This window comes from Coturnix japonica, chromosome 1, assembly GCF_001577835.2.
Source record: "Coturnix japonica isolate 7356 chromosome 1, Coturnix japonica 2.1, whole genome shotgun sequence".
NCBI classification, from domain to species: domain Eukaryota; kingdom Metazoa; phylum Chordata; class Aves; order Galliformes; family Phasianidae; genus Coturnix; species Coturnix japonica.
Window position 1 is genome coordinate 119,988,115 of NC_029516.1, and position 20,049 is coordinate 120,008,163.

At 43.2% G+C, this 20,049-nt stretch overlaps 3 protein-coding genes across 3 annotated transcripts; 1 reads left to right on the forward strand and 2 right to left on the reverse strand.

The window, feature by feature from the left end:
• Positions 1–7,857: 7,857 nt before the first annotated feature.
• Positions 7,858–9,826, reverse strand: LOC107307040 (histone H2A-beta, sperm-like). The gene is made up of 2 exons (XM_015850483.2): positions 9,764–9,826; positions 7,858–8,910 (listed from the first exon to the last, which is right to left on the reverse strand). The coding sequence occupies exons 1-2, from the start codon at positions 9,791–9,793 to the stop codon at positions 8,485–8,487; spliced, it is 456 nt and encodes a 151-aa protein (XP_015705969.1). The 5' UTR covers positions 9,794–9,826; the 3' UTR covers positions 7,858–8,484.
• Positions 9,827–12,411: 2,585 nt separating this feature from the next.
• On the reverse strand, positions 12,412–14,100 carry LOC107307028 (histone H2A, sperm-like). Its single transcript, XM_015850479.2, has 2 exons — positions 13,985–14,100; positions 12,412–12,965 (listed from the first exon to the last, which is right to left on the reverse strand). Exon 2 carries the CDS (start codon positions 12,962–12,964, stop codon positions 12,545–12,547), a length of 420 nt encoding a protein of 139 aa, XP_015705965.1. The 5' UTR covers position 12,965; positions 13,985–14,100; the 3' UTR covers positions 12,412–12,544.
• A 1,396-nt stretch (positions 14,101–15,496) lies between these two features.
• On the forward strand, positions 15,497–19,384 carry PDCL3 (phosducin like 3). The gene is made up of 6 exons (XM_015850472.2): positions 15,497–15,603; positions 16,419–16,548; positions 17,170–17,260; positions 17,578–17,721; positions 18,154–18,362; positions 18,975–19,384. The coding sequence occupies exons 1-6, from the start codon at positions 15,598–15,600 to the stop codon at positions 19,115–19,117; spliced, it is 723 nt and encodes a 240-aa protein (XP_015705958.1). The 5' UTR covers positions 15,497–15,597; the 3' UTR covers positions 19,118–19,384.
• The last annotated feature ends 665 nt before the right edge of the window (positions 19,385–20,049 follow it).

A 20,049-nucleotide genomic window follows, 5' to 3' on the forward strand; every position in this document is an offset into this window, starting at 1 on the left:
TTCTTCTTGTTGTCCTTTTCTATTGTAGCAGGTACTAAACCTCATTGGGCTGTAGTGTAACATTGTCTGGTTCTGACCTTATTCAAAATCATTTGAATAGAGATAATTTTCAAATACTTCCAATGGTGCATTTTATATTTATTGCATATTATTTAATTGGGTCATGTAGATAACTTTACTTTTTTGACAAATAAATAGTCTTTCCCGCCACTTAAGATACGTGCCATGATAAGAAATAAAAGTTATCATAGCTGTTTTAATGGGATAACTCTTATTTTGAATAATTAAAGGATTGAGTGGGATAAGCAATGAATCCAAAGCACTTTCAAAGAAGAGGAACACGTACTGCTGTCCACAGAAGTGCTGTAGAGTCAGATGATAACGTTTTTTTTCAGCCTTGCCTTGCTGGCTGTCATAAAGCACAAACGAGTCACTCGTGACAGATATCCTAAATATCTGCCCTTTTAATGAAATCATTAAAAAAAAAGTGACCCACAGCAATGGTCTCCTCAAGCTCTTTTTCACCTTAGACTCATAGAATCATTTGAGTAGGAAGAGACCTTTAAAGGTCATCTAGTTCAACACCCCTGCAATGAACAGGGACACCTACAGGCAGATAAAGGTGCTCAGTGCCCCATCCAGCCTGATCTTGGATGTCTCCAAGGATGAGACATCCACATCATCTCTGGGCAACTTGCTCCAGTGCTTTACTAACCTTATCATAAAAAACTCTTTCCTTACATCCAATCTAAATCTCTCATTTTAGTTTGAAACCATTTCCCCTAGTCCTGTTGCGAGAGGCCCTGCTAAAGCACATTCATTCCCTTCTTTCTTAGCCTGGCTTCCCCTCCTGGAGTACTCACCCTTGGAACTGCAGCATGGCACCATCTCAGTTACTCTGGCACATGTGTCTGTGAATGGGATTTGGGAACTCCTCTGTCTTTGGAAACAAACTCTGAGAAATTTATGGTAGGATTTTGGCCGGAAGATAAAGTGATGCTTTATTTGGCTACTGTTAAGATGTCATCTGGGTAAGCATGTCCAGTTGTGGCCCTCCACTCCAGGAAACTCATGGACAAGTGAGAGGGAGCTCATGGAGATCTCCCCAAACCTGCCGGGGGTGGAACACTTGACCTGTGAGGAGATGCAAAGACAGCTGGGCTGAGTCAGCCTGGAAAAGGGACGGCTTCAGGGTTGCCTAATGGTCAGGATGTTTGAAGAGAGGCTGCTAGGGGCAGAAACGGCCTCTTTGGACCTTAATGGCACACTGTTGCATCAGCAAATGGAGCTGGAAGCTGTTAGCTCATGAAAAGGCTACCAAAGGGATGCCAGCTTCTCTGGCTCCTGAAGCTTTAGGAGTCAGCTTGTGTGCACCCCAAGAGAAAGCTAAACCTGCTACAACTGGTGAGGATGCACTGTAGCGATACACATGAATACAAGGCAATGATACTCAAACAGTGTCCTGTTTCACATCAGAGGCCGAAGAGTGTTAACTCTTGCTCAGTTCTGCATGAGTACTGTACCACAACCCATGCTGTACTCTCACCATCAGCAGTGACTTCCTCCACACATAGCAGGCTTCCAGAATAACATCTGTTTGGGCCTTAAAACTGGCTAAATAAAAGTGGTAAATGCTCAGTAATTTGTAAGTAATTAGCTCAGATTCCTCAGCCATGTTTCTCTAGCAACTGTGGCTCCTCTGTAAAAAACACAGGAGAGCTTTTGTTTGCCTCTTGGTGGAAACCTCTCCTCCCCAGAGCAACTCAACTGTCACCTGTGGAACTGGAGTAAGGGCCATCCATGTGGACCAAAAGCTGACTTGGACCGTACATCACAAAAATCCTGGCTCTAAAATAACTGTAAACACCATTATGGTTGGATTAGATGATCTCAGTGGCCTTTTCCAACGTCAGTGATTCTATGATTGTTAATGATTTTATGATCCCTGGCCTGAAACTCTTTCTGAACATCCCACCGCAAAATCCACAGCAGAAATCTGTGATGGGTAACAGCAGAGTCTGGATGGGTAACAGCAACAATTAGAAGGACTGAAAAATTTATATGGTAAAAAGAATGAAAGCTCAGTTCTTGATGTCAGCAAGAGAAGGGACAAATGAAAAGGGACGTGACAAGGTATATAAAGAGTGTGTTTAGAAGAGTAAACCCAGCACTCATCCATCTTCTTGTAATGAAAAGGAACAACGGGGGAAATTCAATTACACCGAGAAGCAGTACATTTAAGCTGCAAAGGGGAATTGTTTTCTAACGCTTAATCAACTCCTGAAACTCGCTGCTGTAGCTCAGAGTGAGTGATTTGAGACAGCTCTGCCTGCTCTCAGGGAGGACATGCCGAGGACAGTACAACTTCATGCCATATAATTTACCTTGAGAATTTAGGCTGGCCCAGGACCTCCTGTGTTAAAAGCCTGAGCTGCTGGGGCTTGGAAGCAGCTGTCTAACTTCTGCACTGTATGTTGGAGGTCAAATGCACCATGCAGGTGTTTCCCATAGCTGTGGGTCAGACAGGACTCACATGTATCAGCTCCTTCTGCTAGCAAAGGCACTACCCCATTAGCATGGAACAAACAATTTGCTGAACCCAGGCTGCAAATAAGTTGTGATGGAATTGATGCAACAAATAGTATTTATTTCTATCTGAAGCTTCTTTGCTATGATGTGGAGTGAATAAGGAGTTGTAAAGACTGGCACACGAGATGTCACACTACTTGTGTGGAGGCTTACAGTGTACCATTGGAGGAGGAAGAGGGAGAGGTGACAGAGGAGGGACCAGCTGAAAGGAAAGAAAAACATAAAGGGAAGTTAGAGCCCTGAATGAAGTGGGGTTGGTTGCATGTGGGGGATGATAAAATGCTTCATTTTAAGGCTATTGCTCCTGGCAGTATCTGCATGTGTATGGATGCTGCAGGGACTGTAAGCTTAAAATGAAGAAGTAAATGAAGAAGGGTTGAGGTTATGTTTGACAATCAGAAGAACAAAGCACTGGTTGACAGGTAGAGTTATCTTTTCTTGGTCATGTAAGTTCTCCATGTGGACTGAAACCTGTCTTGGACAATACGTCACAAAAGTCCCAGCTCTGAAATAATTGTGAGCTCTATTTTCTCTCCTCAGTGTTTTGTCCTGGTGCAATGTTTGTTGCTGCCTGTGTTTCATTTAATGAAAGATTAGTGTTTTATCTTGTGCCACCAGCAACTGTGATGAGTGGCACCTCACTCCCTGAGCTGCATGTACCTGGCCTGGGAAGGCCACTGCCTTTGCTTCTGGGATGCTTGTAAAGAGCAAGAGAAGACATCTCAGTGTGGAAAGGGAAGCAAAGTCAGGCTGCACACTGGAGTCCTTTGAAAACACATTGACAGGGTTCAGATAAATGACAGTGAGGACAAATGAAAGGCCAGTGAGATAACTTTCATACATGTGTGACAGGAAATATTATATAGGAACTATGAACCCACCAGCTTGTTTCCTCTTCATAGTCCTCAACAGATAATGAGACAGAAGCAGCTGCAGAAACTACAGATCTATCTGCTACAGATATCAAGGCATTCACTTGATTTAGCCAGTTCTGCAAAAGCCATGCAGCTTCTTGATAGGCTGGCCAAAAACTGCCTGAACTCTGCTCAACTTTACTGTTTGTAAGTTGTATGTGTGTTTGTTACTGTATGTGAGGCCATCGACTGAACACCTGCTACAAGACGGATGTGTTTGTTCTTCTAAACTCAGCAACAAAATGTTTATTTATTTGCTGGGATATTGGAATCAAGCAGTGGCAGCAGAATCTGTGCTGGCAGCTGAGATGGATGCTTGCGCAGGATGGCTCTGAAGGCTCGCCTTGCTTGTCTGCTCCAGGCAACTCACACATTGCAATTGCCAGTCTCTACCTTATTAAACAGAGTGAAAACCTGTGTTTGACAGGGCTTCACTGCATAAATTGTCTTAATCCATACATCTATCACCCTGATAGATTTCTCCACCGAACAACTAGAAGCAGCTGTCTTTTCCTCCAGACTTTTGTCACAGTGAAGGAACAAAAATAGGACTGGTCTCATAACTAGTTACGGTTCAGCACCTGCAGAACTGACATTTCTCTAGGGAAAAGAACCTTATACACCAAACACCAATTATCTATTACCCTTAAACATACTGAGAGATCAACGGGGGAAGTCTGAATGAGAACATATGATACTGCTTAGTATTGTACTGTTGGGATTGAGCAGCAGAGGGCAACACTGATATCGAGTTTGGGATGCTAAAATCAGAGGCGCGCCAGAACCCACTCAGGTCTCCGTGAGTATCAGTGACACATTACTGCCATGCTGTGGCCATGGGTGCACGGTGCTTATTTTGATTCTAACCTGAGTAACAAACGTGTTTAGGTTTTGTGCATCCCTTACAGTCGCCTGGACAAAGCTGACTGAGGCCTAACAACGTAGCAGACCTACAACACAAACCTTAGTGCAGAATGAGCTGCAAGCATTCTACAAAATCAGTACATCCATCAGCAAGATCATTCCTCAGGACAGGAAGCAGAAGAAGGGTTGTTGTTTTTTTCCAGGCATCATTTCCATGTTTCCATCTGTCCACAGCTTCATTGAATTGTGGAGTACCATGTAGACACATTTTCTAATGGGAGTTATTGAAAACATCAATTTTCCTTGACAGACGATTGCACCATTCCACAATTGAGTTAGGAAAGTAACACTACATCAAGATAAACATGTTTTTCAGCACCGGTAACGAGAGCTGCCACAGGAGCTGTGTTCTGAAATCTGTCATTGCTTTGCTTTGTAGCTAAGTCACGTACCAGCTTCAGCTACAGGTGACTAGACAGACATAAGCTGAAATCCGTAGCATGGGATAAAAGCAACTGGCCATGTGTGAAACCACGGTGCAATTAGTAGATGTATAACTTGCCAGTCTCGAAGTTTTATTATGATACCCTGTTCTATTCTAAAGAAATAGCTCTAAAATCATCAAGAGTATCTGTTAATGAACCAATCTGAAACCCAGACCATCCAAATACTGATTATCGAGACACGTGTCTGAATTTGTTCCCATCTGCTACATCTGGAATGAAAAATTCCATTGTAATGAACTAGAAATATTTGCTCATAGTTTACCTTACAATGAAGAAAAACTTAGGCCTACATCAAAATTTATCCTTAAATAATAGCTCTAATCATTTTATGATAATGCCTCACTATTTATCAGTATGATTAGTGCTCCTCCAGTAAATATCCAAGTACTCTTCAGAGTATGTTTAGCCAGGACCCAGTTCTGCATTCATCCCATTAAGACTGCTAACATTCCTCATGAAAATACCTCTGTTCTTGTTCCATCTGAAGGCTTCTAATTATCTATCATTTCAACGCTGGTGTGCTATAGGGCAGCAATGAAGTATCATAACTGCATTTGTTTCCTTTTCTGCAACAGACATTTGATTTGTTGATGGCTCCCACCATGGCTGGCGCTGAACTCCATGAACTACATTCACTTTAAAAAGCAGCATGGAAGGAAGAATACATCTAGAAAGTATCAGTGGACCTGTTGAGTAGATAATGGGACAACAGAAGTGCTCAGCCAGAGATAGGCCACAATCCAAAGCACAAACAGGTTTACTCCCACATAGGAAAAGATGAACACCTTGCAGTTAGCAGAAGAATCAAGTACGTACAACATCCTGAAGGAAGAAGTTCCCAGACACTAAATAACTAGGCTCTCCAGGGAGGTGGTTGAATCGCCATCCCTGGATGTGTTTAAGAGCCATTTGGATGTGGTGCTCAGAGATACAATTTAGCAGAGGGTTGTTAAAGTTAGGGTACTATGGTTAGGCTGCGGTTGGACTTGATGATCTTCAAGGTCTTTTCCAACCTGGGTAATTCTATGATTCTCTGAATAAACCCACTGAGGAAAGCTTCCTGGATGTTCATTGCTTTGTGTCATTAACTCCAACTTCACCAGTGCCCTGGATTCAGTGCACGCTGCAGCAAGAAAAAGACAAGTTTCTTCTCTGACCTAGATGGAGGACAGCTATTCTCAGGATATTAATGTGCACTTGCATTCTGTATTATATGAGGTAGGCCTATTGACTGTTGTTTTATCACTATGAAGCACTGACATCTAGCTGTGTACTGACAGGCTGATATCACACTTGGACTGAACATCAGGGGGATCAAAAAAAATAAAAGCAAGGAAGCATCAGTGTCCCCAGTGAAGTACACACCATTAAGTCATGAAGTTGAACTCACTTTTTCTGTTGCTGTACTGGCTCTGCACAGTGTCTTCAGCAATTATGTGTTCTCAGCAAGAGGATAGAGCCCTAGATTCAAACATCGGGTGCAAAGGCAGGTACTGGGATAATACAGAACCTGTGTAGGCTGTTAGGAACAGAGCTGCAATATCTAATGCCTTGGGCTGCAACCAGTCTGAAAGAAAGTGTAACAGCCAAACTACACCTTAGGCAACTTCATAAACACCTCCTGGGTCAGAGCTATGCATAGAAAGATGCAGAGAGAGTGCATGTTTTACTGGTTCACCAATTACACATTTCTAAGCATCTGGACAATTCCTCTACCCAGCTGCAGGCAACCCTTTACACAAGCCTGGGACAATGGAAACTGTTGCTATTAACATCTCCCTTTTTCTATAGGATATGCCAATAGACATGGGGGGGTGCTGCTGAAATCATTGTTTACAACTCAGCTCATGTACCTGGCACGATGCAGTTTCACTCCAGAAAGAAACCTCTGAAATTCCCATGGTTTTTCATTATGAAGGCATCAGAGGCAACCTCTGCCTAAGAAACTCTTGTCATCATTCCAAGCTTTCTCCAACCCCCATGCAAACTCAAGTTACGGCAGCTCCGGCACGCATGGTAATAGCTTACCAGACTGACATGAGTTTTGCTTTTTAGGCTAAAAAGAATAAATCTCAGGGGAGGAAAAAAATAAAAAGCACAAACCAGAAGGAAAAGGGTTTAACACACATGATACCAGCAGCAGATGTAATGAGCAGCTGTGTTGACACAGCAAAGGGAGCAGCACAGCACGGAAGAAGCTGCACAAGCCCCCGCTGCTGCTGGAGCACCACACAGGGGCAGCATCTTGGATGGGCCAGGAGCCAGCACAGCATGAAACGTAACCACCAGCCTGATGAGGGAATGGAAGAAGTGTTTTTCTTCAAATACAGCTTGTCTGTCAGTGTTGACTGAAACTGCTGTAGGAAGATATCTTGCAGCCCCCTAGGGAGCTGCTGTTGCTTTTCAAGGCAGAGGGTTCAGTTTATGACGCAGGTTGGCACTTAAGCATTATTTCACCCTCTAGGTTTCAAGCCAAAGTTGGCCATGCTTATGCAGATGCAATGACTGATCTTAAGGCTACCCTCAAAACAATCATCTAATACCTAAGCTAGAAAACCACTCACCTCCAGGGCTCCTAGCAGCCAGTGATACTGGGACTGACTGGATACTCCCCCAATTTGACTTTTCACAGCTTTGTCTCTAGAAGGTATTTGTAGTTTACAGGCATACTACAGGTTTAACACACTGAAAGACTCCCCCAGTTGCAGTTTTACATGCAGTGCCTGGTTCCAGGCTTCTCACCCTCCATTTAAACCCCCTAGACAGTCTGTACAGAGAATATACCCATCTGCACAGGTCAAACACAGGGAACAGTCTCCCAGACACTGAGCTGGTAGGGCCCATCCAGAAGTAGTTATCTTAGTAACATTTTTGTCTGAATGGATTACTATATCTGAACCTGGTGGACAGCAGGGCCACTAACCCAATAGTACTCAAGCAGCCTTCCCAACTACATAGATGCAGAACACAATCTTTAAAAGCTGTTGGAAACAGTCATTTTCTGGATTGCATTTTATTGTATAAGTTTGGTTGATTTGATAGAACAAGCCTCAAAGAAACTAAGGAGGGCCTTATTAGAATCATGCTTAAAACAACTTTTTATATCCTTAAGGCTCAGTTGCTGTCAACATTTATACACTATCTACAGAAGACTCCTCAGGTGGCACTCTGCGAACGCAGAAGCTGAAGGAACAATATCAAATAATCCTCAGCCCAATGTGTATGTGGTGATGCTAAAGTTACAGCACAACCCTATTTCAGCATTCCAATATTGGGTAATACATCAGCTTTACCATGAGCAAGCCTAGATGAAGTTCCTCAGGTGCTGCTTTAAAGACAACAGGTAGTTGAAAGAAAACGATCTGTTTGATGCAGCAAATCCTTCATTGAAAGGCACAAGGTCAAGTCCTTTGTGCAGTTATTCATAAAAGCAGTCTGACTTCTTTCTTCTGAAGAATGCTGACAGAGAAACTTATGCACCTCCCAGACACCCACCTAGATATGCATACAAATATAGACTAAAAAAGCCTGAACACCAACTATGCAGAGCACTGGGCTGGGGAAAAGCAGCCAGCAATAGCAACAACACAAGCCCAGGTGTGTGGCAGAAGCTAGAACTCCTGCGAATGGCCATTTTTGTGGGGTGGCTTAAGTGTCACTGTTCTCTTAGGAAGAAGCTGAGGAAGGATATTGGGCATAACCCCTCCTTGAGCGATGGTCACACAGGAGAAGAGCTTGTTCAGCTCATCATCGTTTCTCACAGCCAGCTGGATGTGTCGGGGCAGGATCCTGGCCTTCTTGTTGTCCCGTGCAGCATTCCCTGCCAGCTCCAGGATCTCTGCAGTCAGGTATTCCAGCACTGCAGCCATGTAGACTGCAGAACCAGGGCTGATCCTTTCAGCATAGTGGCCTCTCCTGAGGAACCTGTAGACTCGACTCACAGGAAACTGCAGACCAGCCAGGACTGACTTCGTTTTCTTTGATGCAAGAAGAAGCTTTGTGTTGTCCTTTTCCTGTGCGGACATTCTAGTGTCAACCTAGTGTAAGAAACAGAAGAATTAGCAATAAGGAAAAACAAAAACAATTGAGGTCAGCTTTCTGCTGGGCTCCTAAACTTCTCAAGAAAGAGAAGTGGAACATGGGAGCAAGGTTTTCTGATCAAGTATCAGAGGAGCACTGCTGTTAAGGAAAAAGGTTAAGCAAACAAGGCTTCCAGATGCCACAAGCGTTCAGAAAGCCTGCAGGGAATCTTCACTGAACTTACCCCTAGCAGGAACATAAACAGCTTCCGTAACCATGTCCTCCAAGCAAACAGAGCTAAAAATTTATATGTTTTTCCTGATGTAACGACAGAAAAATAAACAAAAAATATCCCCTTCATCTGCTGGAAACCACTTCAAACACAGCTTATCTTCTAAAGGTGAGGGGACCTATTGCTGCAAAGTAGCTACAAACAAAAAACAAGACTTACAAGAAAGAGAAGCTATTTCCACACTGGAGACTTAAATTGTTTTACTCGACATATTGCAACAGATCACTACAAATACTTGAGTGCCATCTACCTGTATAGTATTTCTCCCATTACAAGAAGCCTCCTTTACTTATTACTGATGAAGTTGGTATTGAATAGCACCAGCCCCTCTTTGATTTGTAACAGAAAATAGAAAGCAAATATAGGAGAATTCTGTATTGCTTTCAAGTTTTGATTGTAAGCTGTTTTGAAATAAGGAACTTCCCTCAGATTTGAGGATCAAATTTGAGGATCAATCAAATACTACGTTAAAGCAACTTGAAATATAATAAAAGTAAAGCTCTTACAGGTTTCTGAGGACCCTAGAAAAAGTGAGCTTTAGAAGTAGCCAAGATAAACAAATAAAGATGAAAATTCACCTTAAACAACAGCCTTATACAAACAAACATTATAAAAGCCACTATCTCATGCAATTGTGACTTTTACTCATCCAACTCATATCCAACACAAAGAAGCACACCCTTAAAGAAAAAGCCCTCACCTATACAAGTTGCTTTAGCCCTTCTCTCCAGGAAGACCAGACCAAAACAAACCACACTTTCTCCCCACAGCTGCCCCTTTTTAAGCTCCATACTGGCAGCCATATCATTAGCAGCTCTTGCTTCATTTAATGCCACCTGAGTGAGTGAAGATTCAGCCTCTCAGAATGAGGAGCAATGAAAGTCACAACACTTGAGCAACATGGCGCAGTTCTAAAGAGCAGGTGAATTTGGTACTCTTCCTTGAAAAGCTGCCTTGCACTTTGTCAGCTGATTTTCTCCTCTGAAAACACATGTTATTTACTGCCTCAAAGAAGGGTAATACCTCTGACTGGCAATTCATTTGTTACAGCTGGAAGGGGGGCACATTACACCCTGCTGCAGTCATCAAGAATTCAACCCAGTAGTCTATACCGTGGTTGGTTTTGCTGCCAGCAGTGGTCAAACTGCTTTATGAGCCCACTGCAGAGCCTGGGAAAGGCTCAGAACTTCTGGTTGCCTCCGCTGTATGGCTTGTCCCCCTCAGTCACATAGTTAATTTTATCTTCCAAAGTCATGCTGTGCTGTGTTACAAGGTTTTATATGTTCTTGCAAGGATTGATTGTGTGATGACAGATGAATACTGAAGGGTTGAGCCTTGGCCCAAAAGAAACTTTCGCCAGCAGCTGAACTAGGAGGCAACCATCCCCTGACATCCAAAGGGGGTGAGTTTTCAGCTCACTCTGCAGTCCAGTTAACAAATGAATTAAACTATTAGCTAGAAGAAAACAGATGAGGCTGTTCTCAATCAAAATACTGAAAATAATAGACCTTGGAATTCACCACAGACTCAGTTTTTGGGGATAGGACCTTTCTTCTCCACCAGCTCTTTCATCGTACAGAAAATGTCAAGTAAAGGCCTTTCTAGTAGCTGCATGAACACTGGATGTGCCTTCGAGGGTCTGTTTGGTGTGTTGCAGAGCAGAACCATAGGAATAGTTTTCATCCTGGAGCAGCTCTGAAATATAGCTCCCTTGATTAGCAAAGGGCCATATAACTATAACTGCCATGCTGCAAACTGCATGAAATGAGTATCTTGATTGAATCTTCCCTCGTTACTGCAAGTTGTAGATTTTTGCTTCACTGAAAGAAATAATCCTTTCCATCATGGCTTTATATGGTCAAATAGTGGGATTAATTTGATTTTCACACGTTTATTTCTTATATATATCCTTTAAAACATTTCTTTCTGCAGTTAACAGCACAAGGATGAAGTTGTATGTAGGACAAGAGGGACTAGAAGAAAAGCCTTAAGTTGTGCTAGGGGACATTCAGGCTGGATACTGGGAAGGACAGCTTCTTCAAATGAATGGTGAGGCAGTGGCACAGGCTGCCCAGGGAAGTGGTAGAATCATCGTCTCTGGAGGTGTTTGAGAATGTGTGGATGTGGCACTGAGGGACATAGTGGGTAATATTGGTGATAGGAGAACACTTGGGCTAAATGATTTTAGAGGGCTTTTCCAACCTTAATTATTCTATGATACAATATATCATTACACACAAAGCTATGGGTCTACTTCCAGGTGTTTTTACATCTCTTTACTCCAACATCCCCCACTTTCTCACTCCAGCCAAAACCTCATCAAACTGATCTTTGCAAACAGGCTGATACAACACCTTCAATTGCCCACTACTGTGAAAAACTCAAGATGTTCACTTTGCTCAGGTATCCTTCTCCTTTTGCACTCCTACTCAAGTGCAGCTTTGAGCTATTTACCTTGTGAATCACTACAGCTCCAAAGTCCCTCAAGATTGTAAAGGCTGACCTGTAGGTTCTGACATACTCATGCTTTGAGGGCACCCAGGTCAAATTCAACATGACAGGCATATCTCTTAGAAAACAGGTTTTCACTCTGCTTGTAGTTTAGTAAGATGGTCCTAACCAGCTCTTCTCTGTGAGATGCTGTGAAGTCTGTGAGGCAGTACCTCAAAGGCAGACTGATCCCACTACACTTGCGCCAGATCCCATTTTCCCACTCAATAGCAAATCTCAACATCCACTACAAACAGAGAGAAAAGCCTAGGAACCTTCTCAATGGAAAGCTTTCACTTCCAATGAGTTGGTTAGCAAAGGCCTGGGAGTTTCTTTAGTTATTCCACACCAATAGAAAGAAGCAAGAAAATCACCTCCACCAACAGCACAAGGTTTAAGTATGCCCCCTGTAGTCAGTATGACAAGGAGAAGAGAGTAGTTTAGTCTCCTGCAAGAGATAGCTCATTGCAGCTCCCCAAACAGTAAGGTGTTAAAGCAAAGGGTAATCAATTCCTAATGCAGAATTAACCTGCAAGGTGCTGAACTAACTGAGTTCATGATAAGCATTCACACGAACATGTCTTGATTCCTCTGCCTGCTCTACAACCTTTACCTGGAAACATATTATAGAAGTAAACAAGCAGATTTAAGAAGTTATGTGGGTGGAATGCTAGATTAAGAAAACGACAAGGCAATCACATCTCTGTGGAAATGAAGCTGTGGAAAGGAGAACAGAGTTGCTTTCCAGGAACTTTTATTACAATCTTTAAAAGTACATTATAAAAACAGTGGAAAAAACTACAAAGAATTAAACAAATTAGAGCTGAGTCCCATTATAAGTGCATAGATCAGACCAGAAAAAGCAAGTTTCACTGGCTACCGGGCTGTTCCTGAGACACATTAGTACTTTTGGGCGTTCTCTTGGGAAGGAGCTGGGGAAGGATATTGGGCATAACCCCTCCTTGAGCGATGGTCACACAGGAGAAGAGCTTGCTCAGCTCATCATCATTCCTCACAGCCAGCTGAATGTGTCGAGGCAGGATCCTGGCCTTCTTGTTGTCCCGTGCAGCATTCCCTGCCAGCTCCAGGATCTCTGCAGTCAGGTATTCCAGCACAGCAGCCATGTAGACTGCAGAACCAGGGCTGATCCTTTCAGCATAGTGGCTTCTCTTAAGGAGCCTGTAGACTCGACCCACAGGAAACTGCAGACCAGCCAGGACTGACTTTGCTTTCTTTGGTGCAACTTCAGGCTTGCCAGCCACTGCAAGTTTCTTCCCCCGTCCAGACATTCTAAATAGCACAGAGAGACAAAGAATTGGAGGTTTTCACACTACCCAGGTGCTTTGGATACAGGTAACTGATAACAAGAGGAGATAACAGCAAGGATAGTTACACTTTCCACTCTTCTATACCAAGCAGAAAGCTTGTAGGAAGAGCAACCTACTGAAGTTCATTAAGAATAGATCTAGGATAACTGCTACTTAACAGCCAGTTTTTGAATGAGCCAGAGTGGTTTGAAAAGCAATCAGTAAAACTTACTGAAGCAGATGCAAAGAGCTCAAAAAAAAGTTTCTCAGTATTTAGAGTGTACTGGAGATTGAGGCAAGATGGAGGCAGGACCTCACACAAGGTTTGTCTTAAACAATAACTTACCTCAATACTAGCTAAAGACCAAGGCTACCCCTTTTTTCCAGGACTCTGCATTCAAACTTCTGTTATTACATTAGATTTTCTGAATTTGTATTACATACAACACCTCAAGCACTCACACAGCCCACTGTAGTCTCTAAACTCATCCCACAATAGATTCTGTAACTGCCATAAGTCTATGGAGGCTACTCTACATCAGAGAGAATGAATTAACTTTGACAACATACATGATAAACATAGATATTACTGTCAGTTTACTAGAACTCTAATCAAGAAATTCAGTCCAGCTAAAGAATATCCACAGTTAAAGTAGAAAACATACTTAATTCTCTTATTTACTCAGACTTAAAATACTACTTCTAGCACAACTGTTTATAATATACAAGAACATCTATTATTAGGTTAATATAGTTTGTGTAGCTTTTAAAAAGAAAAACTTAAGTATTTACAAGACAACAGAATAAAGTTTAAAAGGGAAGAAGCAAAACAAAAAACCCACCCCATAACAAAGCCTAAGCCAAGCCAAAGCTTATTACCCCCACCAAACATTTTCTGATAGCTTACACTGCAGATATACTATGCTACACTCACAGTTTCTCTACAAAGTAACCCCAACTTTTTCCCTAAGCATCAGAGAAGAAAAAAAGATATCCTGTTACCTTCCAAAGAGCTGTTGTAGCCTAATCTTCACTTTGCTATAGGCCACAGTCAAAGACAAACAATCCTCAGGAACCCATTTCCCTTAGCCTGGAGCAGTGCCTTTTATGAGCAAGATTTTCTCCCCATTAGTGGGCTCACCTGGACAATTAATGAGTCATTCCCACATGTGGCTCATCTTCCTCCAAACACTTGATTGGAGGGAAAAGGAAGAAATACAGACACCCTGAGGTAAATCCTTCTTGGAGGGGGCGTGGAAGCCCAAGTTGTCTTCAAGGGCTAAACTACACCTGTAGCTCAGTCTTTGTGATAATATCAGCTCTTAGTTGTTGGGGATGGAATGTTTCTGTTCATGTACCACGTGTAAAAATTAATCCTCACTTTCCTGCTAAGGCTTTAGATAAGTATATAGAGGAAATGTGAGTTTTAATCAAGTTGTGTGTGGGGAGGAAGCAGAGTACTGTGGGTGCCTTAGGCAGAGGAGGCCCTTCAGCACCTGAAGTGATGTGAAGGGGATGCTTCTAGGTGTGAGCTTCTCTGGTAACTCACAGCTTAATCTGAAAATATGGGCTTCTGGTGCTTGGGGTCAGGGCAGGAACTCTTTTCATTCACCTTGTAAATAATGAGTGTACTCTTTCTGCTTATGCCCTTTTTGTAGTTGTTTCTAGGTGCCCAAAACAGGTTCCAAGAGCAATGTGCAAGAACCATGCATGTGAATGGTATTTTCAGCTTCAGAAGATGAATATTTAACCAGCAAGGGCCCTCTTAAAGCTCAGGCCCCAACAAAACATTTGTACACTGAAAGCTATGGAAACAATTAAGCCTTCTATTCTGCTTGCCGGGTGTTAACTGTGGGTCAGAACTAAAATACTGTGATTTATAGAGAGGGCCTGCAGTAGATTCACAGAATCACAGAATTGTAGGGGTCAGAAGGGACCTCTAGAGATCATCGAGTCCAACCCCCCTGCCAAAGCAGGTTCCCTACACCACATTGCACAGGTAGGCGTCCAGGCGGGTCTTGAATATCTCCAGAGAAGATATTCACCACTTAGACAACCCCAGCTTCCACAATGATGGACATATGGTGCACATAAACATTGAGTGTTCCAATCCTCCAGGGCTATAGGACACATTCCATGCATCCAAATATTCATTTTAATGATCACTGTCAACTGCAGCTGTGGCTATCAATCTCAATGTGACTCAAAGTGACTATCTAGGTATCACCAGAGGGTGGTCGGGCACCTCAGGTCAGTGATCACAGCCCTGAACTGCTGGATTTCACTCCTTTCTCTCTCATTTGGAAAGGACTGTCTGGATTTTCACACAGCTCGCTTGCAACAGGCAGACGAGAATCCCTCAGAAACCCACGGTCTGTAGCTGTCTGTCACAGGCTCAGCATCACCACAGCAGAAGGAACCGAGCCCCCAATCGGGCCTATACCGAACTGACGGCAGGCCCTGCCTTATTAGGCGCTTATTAGGCTCCGGGAAGCGGCAGTGGCGACACCGCCCTCGCCCCGCCCCGTCCGCCAGCCCCGCCTCGCCGCGCCGCGCACGCCGGGACCGGCCCTGCCCAGCCCCGCCGCTCCGCAGGCCGCTGTCCCGCAGGCAAGATGCAGGTGAGAGCCGGGGGTCGTGGCGGCCTTGCCCGGCCTTGACCCAGCCTCATAACGCGGGGGAGCCTGGTGGAGCGATGTGCGGAGCCGTATAGGCTGCCGGCCCCGGGTCTTTCCGATGCTCCTCCCCGAGCTGGGCTGCGGCCGTGCATGGCGTTGTGGGGCGCCGGGTTGGGCTCTTGTCTCTTAAAGGGCAGTATGCGTTTTGCTGTTGAAGTAAGCAGGTGGGTGCGTGGTTTAAGCACTTCTGCGTGTTGATAGATGACAGGAGTCATCTATTTTAGCCTTGAGAAAAGAAGGCTGAGAGGGGATTTGATCCAGGTTTATAAATACCTGAGGTGTGGGAGCCATAGTGGTGAGGCTGGTCTCTTTTCAGTAGTGCGTGGGGACAGGACTAGGGGTAATGGGATGAAAGTACAGCATAGGAAGTTCCGCATGAATGTGCGGAAGAACTTCTTTACAGTGAGGGTGAGCCTGGAAACAGGCTGCCAGGGAGGTGGTGGGTCTCCTTCTCTGGAGATATTCAGACCCGCCTGGACGCCTCATCGTGTGGAGTGGTGTAGGAGCTGCTTTGCAGGGGGTTGGAGATCTCTAGAGGTCCCTTCCAACCCCTACAATTCTGTGATTCTGTGAGTGTTGAAGAGCCCTTAGTGCACAAGTAGTGTGTCTTGGGAAGCCTTGGTGTCAGGAGAATGTGTGCTGTGACTTTATGATGTTGTCCGCATCCAGATGGTTACACTTCATCACTGTGCTATGTCTTGCTTGAACGTACCAAAGCTCTCCTAAATACCAGTCATCCATTTCTTGTTTTACTGTAGGACCCAGAGAAAGACACTGAGTGGAATGACATCCTGCGTAAGAAAGGGATCCTTCCTCCGAAGGAAAACCGAGAAGAGCAGGAGCGTGCAAAGGAAGAAGAGCAGTTTGAAATCCTTCAGAAGTCTCTGGGTGAGCCCATGTGCCTGTGAAGCAACGTGTCCTCTTCTTAACCTGTGAGGGATCACAAAGTCACAGAATGACCTGGGTTGGAAGGGACCTCAAGTATCATGAAGTTCCAACCCCCCTGACTGGATACCTGAGCTAATTCTTCTGCAGGGCGATGTGTCTGTTAACAGTATCAGACAAATACGTTCCAGAATATATGGCCTCTTCCAGAGCAGGAAGACTCTCTTCTTGATGACAACTCCATGATTTTGAAACATATACAATTAAAACAAGAACTGTCTCAGAGGAGTATGTCATATGAATGTACAGATAAAACACCTCACAAACATTGTATGTGTACTCCATTATTCAGCCATCCCTGCTGTATTGTATGTTTGTGCTGAAGTCACAGAGCTTGAAAGCTAGCTGTGGTATTTACGTATCAGTGTAGCCAGCCTTTGGCTTAGAATCACCGTTGTCTTTACATCTATATGTATAGAGTACATAATGTTATCTGAAAAGGTAGTGTAATGTTGGAGGGGAAAAAAAAACATGTCTCATACCTAAATTCTGTTCGACTGAAAGGCTGATGAGTTTTGTTCCCAGAATGAGATACTTGCTGATATGATACTGCTTCTTTTCTAGTGAAAACATATGAGGACATGACTCTGGAGGAGCTAGAAGAAAATGAGGATGAATTTAATGAGGAAGATGAGAGAGCTATTGAAATGTACAGGTTAGAGCATCGTGTGGAACTTGCTTTATTGAAATCTTTCTTATTTTGCTTGTGTATCTCTTGTTATTTCTACCGTCCGGCTTCATAGCATAGCATCTGCAGAGGAAACATCAAATTCCTTTCATGGAGCACAACTGTATTTGCTGCATATTGATAGATTGAATATGTGGTGCAAATATAACAATGTCTGTAGCCTACTTCAACTTGCTTTTATCACTTTGGAGTTTCAACGTGTTTGTAACCTGCCTCTAAGTTTCAGCCAGATACTTTTAATGTATCTATTTTTAAGATCTCTTTCCCATTCTTTGTTGTTCCAGACAGCAAAGATTAGCAGAAATGAAAGCGGCTCAAATGAAGAATAAATTTGGAGAAGTTTTGGAGATTTCTGGAAAGGATTATGTTCAAGAGGTTACAAAAGCTGGGAAAGGCATATGGGTAGTCCTGCACCTCTACAAACAGGGGTAAGATCTTATTTAACCTCTAAACCTTTCTTGGCTCCTGACAAACGTGTAGTTAACGTGGAAACTGAGGAACTCAATGTGGAGTTAAGGGAGTTACTAGTAATTTGCTTTCTGTTGGCTTCAAGAGAGTTGAGCTTTGCTGTTAAAAGGATGTTACCATGAAGTGATGCTGCTGGTATCTTAATTAAAAACGAGCAATTAAAGCAATTAAAATGAACAAACAAACCAAAGATAAACCACACTAAGTTTACTTAGTGGTACTAAGTTTATTTGGATGCTGGAGTATTGAACAACAGAAGTAGTCAGAGGTTGTTTCTGGTACATTGATCTTCCCACTGAACTGTTATTTCTGACTGGTTTGTCTTCTGGAGAAGATTGCTATCAGATGAGTCTTTTTTAGTTCTTATGTGTGTCTCTGTCTGTTCTTGGCAGAATTCCACTCTGTGCCTTAATAAACCAACATTTAAGTGGACTTGCAAAAAAGTTCAGAGATGTGAAATTCATCAAAGCTATCTCTACCACCTGCATACCCAACTACCCCGACAAGAATCTGCCTACGATATTTGTCTACCTTGAAGGAGACATCAGAGCTCAGTTCATTGGGCCTTTGGTGTTCGGTGGCATGAACTTGACGAGGGATGGTGAGTGTCTGCATCCATCTGCTGTGAATATCTTTGTGGGAAACTAAAGAAGTTATGTGAGAATAAGGAGAATGGAGATCACTAAGAGCTGCATGATGATAATCGTTATCTTCCCTCCCCACCTTTTGGCTCAACAACACATGATTGAAGTGATATTTTAAAAGCAGCAAGTGTAGGCCAATGTAAAGGTACTTAGAAAGCTGTGGTTTGCAGGTTGGCAGGGAATAGTATCATAAAGTTGTGCTTGGAGACAGTTGTGCAATGGAAAAGGCCCTACCTGTTGGAAAGTAAGTGGAACTGATGCAATTCCTGGACTTAATTAGAGGTAAAGGGATACTTGTTGGCTTGTCAACAAAGAGGGAGAGAGTATGGCCCTGGTTTTGATGATGTTCGTGGTAGGGTGATAAGAGAAACCATCTGGAGAAACAAGTTGGGAGGAACTGAGGAGTATTGTCAAGATCTGATGTCCTTTTCTCTTTTGAGAGTAAATCAGAAAGGTGAGGAAATGTGTGTCGAGGTAAATTAATAAGCATATATCAAAAGGAGTCAGAGATGGAAATCAGCCTAGTTTGCTTCCCCATATTCATGGCACTCTTACTTTGCTCTGTGCAGAACTGGAGTGGAAGATCTCGGAGTCAGGTGCCATCAAGACAGACCTTGAGGAGAACCCCAGGAAACAGATCCAAGACCAGCTCATGTCCTCCATAAGGGCATGCGTCCCAACCAGGGGAGAGAGTGACTCAGAGGATGACTAACTCCTACATCAGCATCGGGGTTGATACAATACACTTACAGACAGTGTTCCTGCCCAAAGGACTGGAGGTGCTCATCAAGATCTTCCTGAACCCCAGAAGGGGAGCATTTCAAGGCACCTTCACTTGAGATTGTAAAAGACTTTTTGTATTACAGAGCCTGAGTAAATCTTACTCCAAGTTTTAAAATACAGGTATTGGTAGATACTAAAGTCTGTTGTTGTTATTTTATTAATAAACTGCTGACACTTTATTTTAAAGCATAAAATATGATCTGGCCTAAAGTGTAATGGTTTGAGTGTGTTAGTATAAATAATTGATCTTAAACATGGTGAGTTACAGCATGGCACTGAATTTGGCCTTCTGTTAGCCTGCCCTGTGTAGATGCTGGGTGGAGAGTGTGGGCGGTGTGTAGAGCTCTTCAAGGTAAAGAAGTAATGACTGAAGTCTTAGTTCAGCTCTATCTCTTCCTTTCCTGAATTACAGCTCTTCTGACACTGAGCTGTGTGCTTATTTTGGATTGGAACAGTAGACACTGATGAAATCTTGAGATCTGCATGAGGATTTGAGTGTCACATCTTTTTGACTTTTGTTTCTTTGGTAAAACAACTAAAACAACACTGTGGAAGTGAGCAAAACGCAGCAGGATGCCAGCTGATAAATGTTGGTTGTTACATGTTGTATGTACTGACACACTTCTTGACACTGGGCTATCCAAAATGCTACCAGACCTGAGCCTTTTTTGCTGCTTGCCTGTACAATCTAGGAAAAGGATCGCTTTTATTCTCCAAAGGAAAGCCAAGAAATTACTTCTCTAGGAGTCATTTAAGCAGATTCTAGCAGAAGTCTGCATGGCTTTTCTTTGCTTGCCCTTGTTTAAGTGTGTATTGTTTCATACCTTGAAATGAGCTCTAGTATATCAGCTGGGCTTCTTT

Coding starts and splice junctions, on each gene's coding strand:
- LOC107307040 (XM_015850483.2), bottom strand. CDS start 9,793: ATGTTTGTTTGTATAAGGCTGTTGTTTAAG. Junction 8,911..9,763: donor GTATAAGGCTGTTGTTTAAG/GTGAATTTTCAT, acceptor TTCTTACACTAG/GTTGACACTAGAATGTCCGC.
- LOC107307028 (XM_015850479.2), bottom strand. CDS start 12,964: ATGTCTGGACGGGGGAAGAAACTTGCAGTGGCTGGCAAGCCTGAAGTT.
- PDCL3 (XM_015850472.2), top strand. Junction 17,722..18,153: donor CTGCACCTCTACAAACAGGG/GTAAGATCTTAT, acceptor TGTTCTTGGCAG/AATTCCACTCTGTGCCTTAA. Junction 18,363..18,974: donor CATGAACTTGACGAGGGATG/GTGAGTGTCTGC, acceptor TGCTCTGTGCAG/AACTGGAGTGGAAGATCTCG.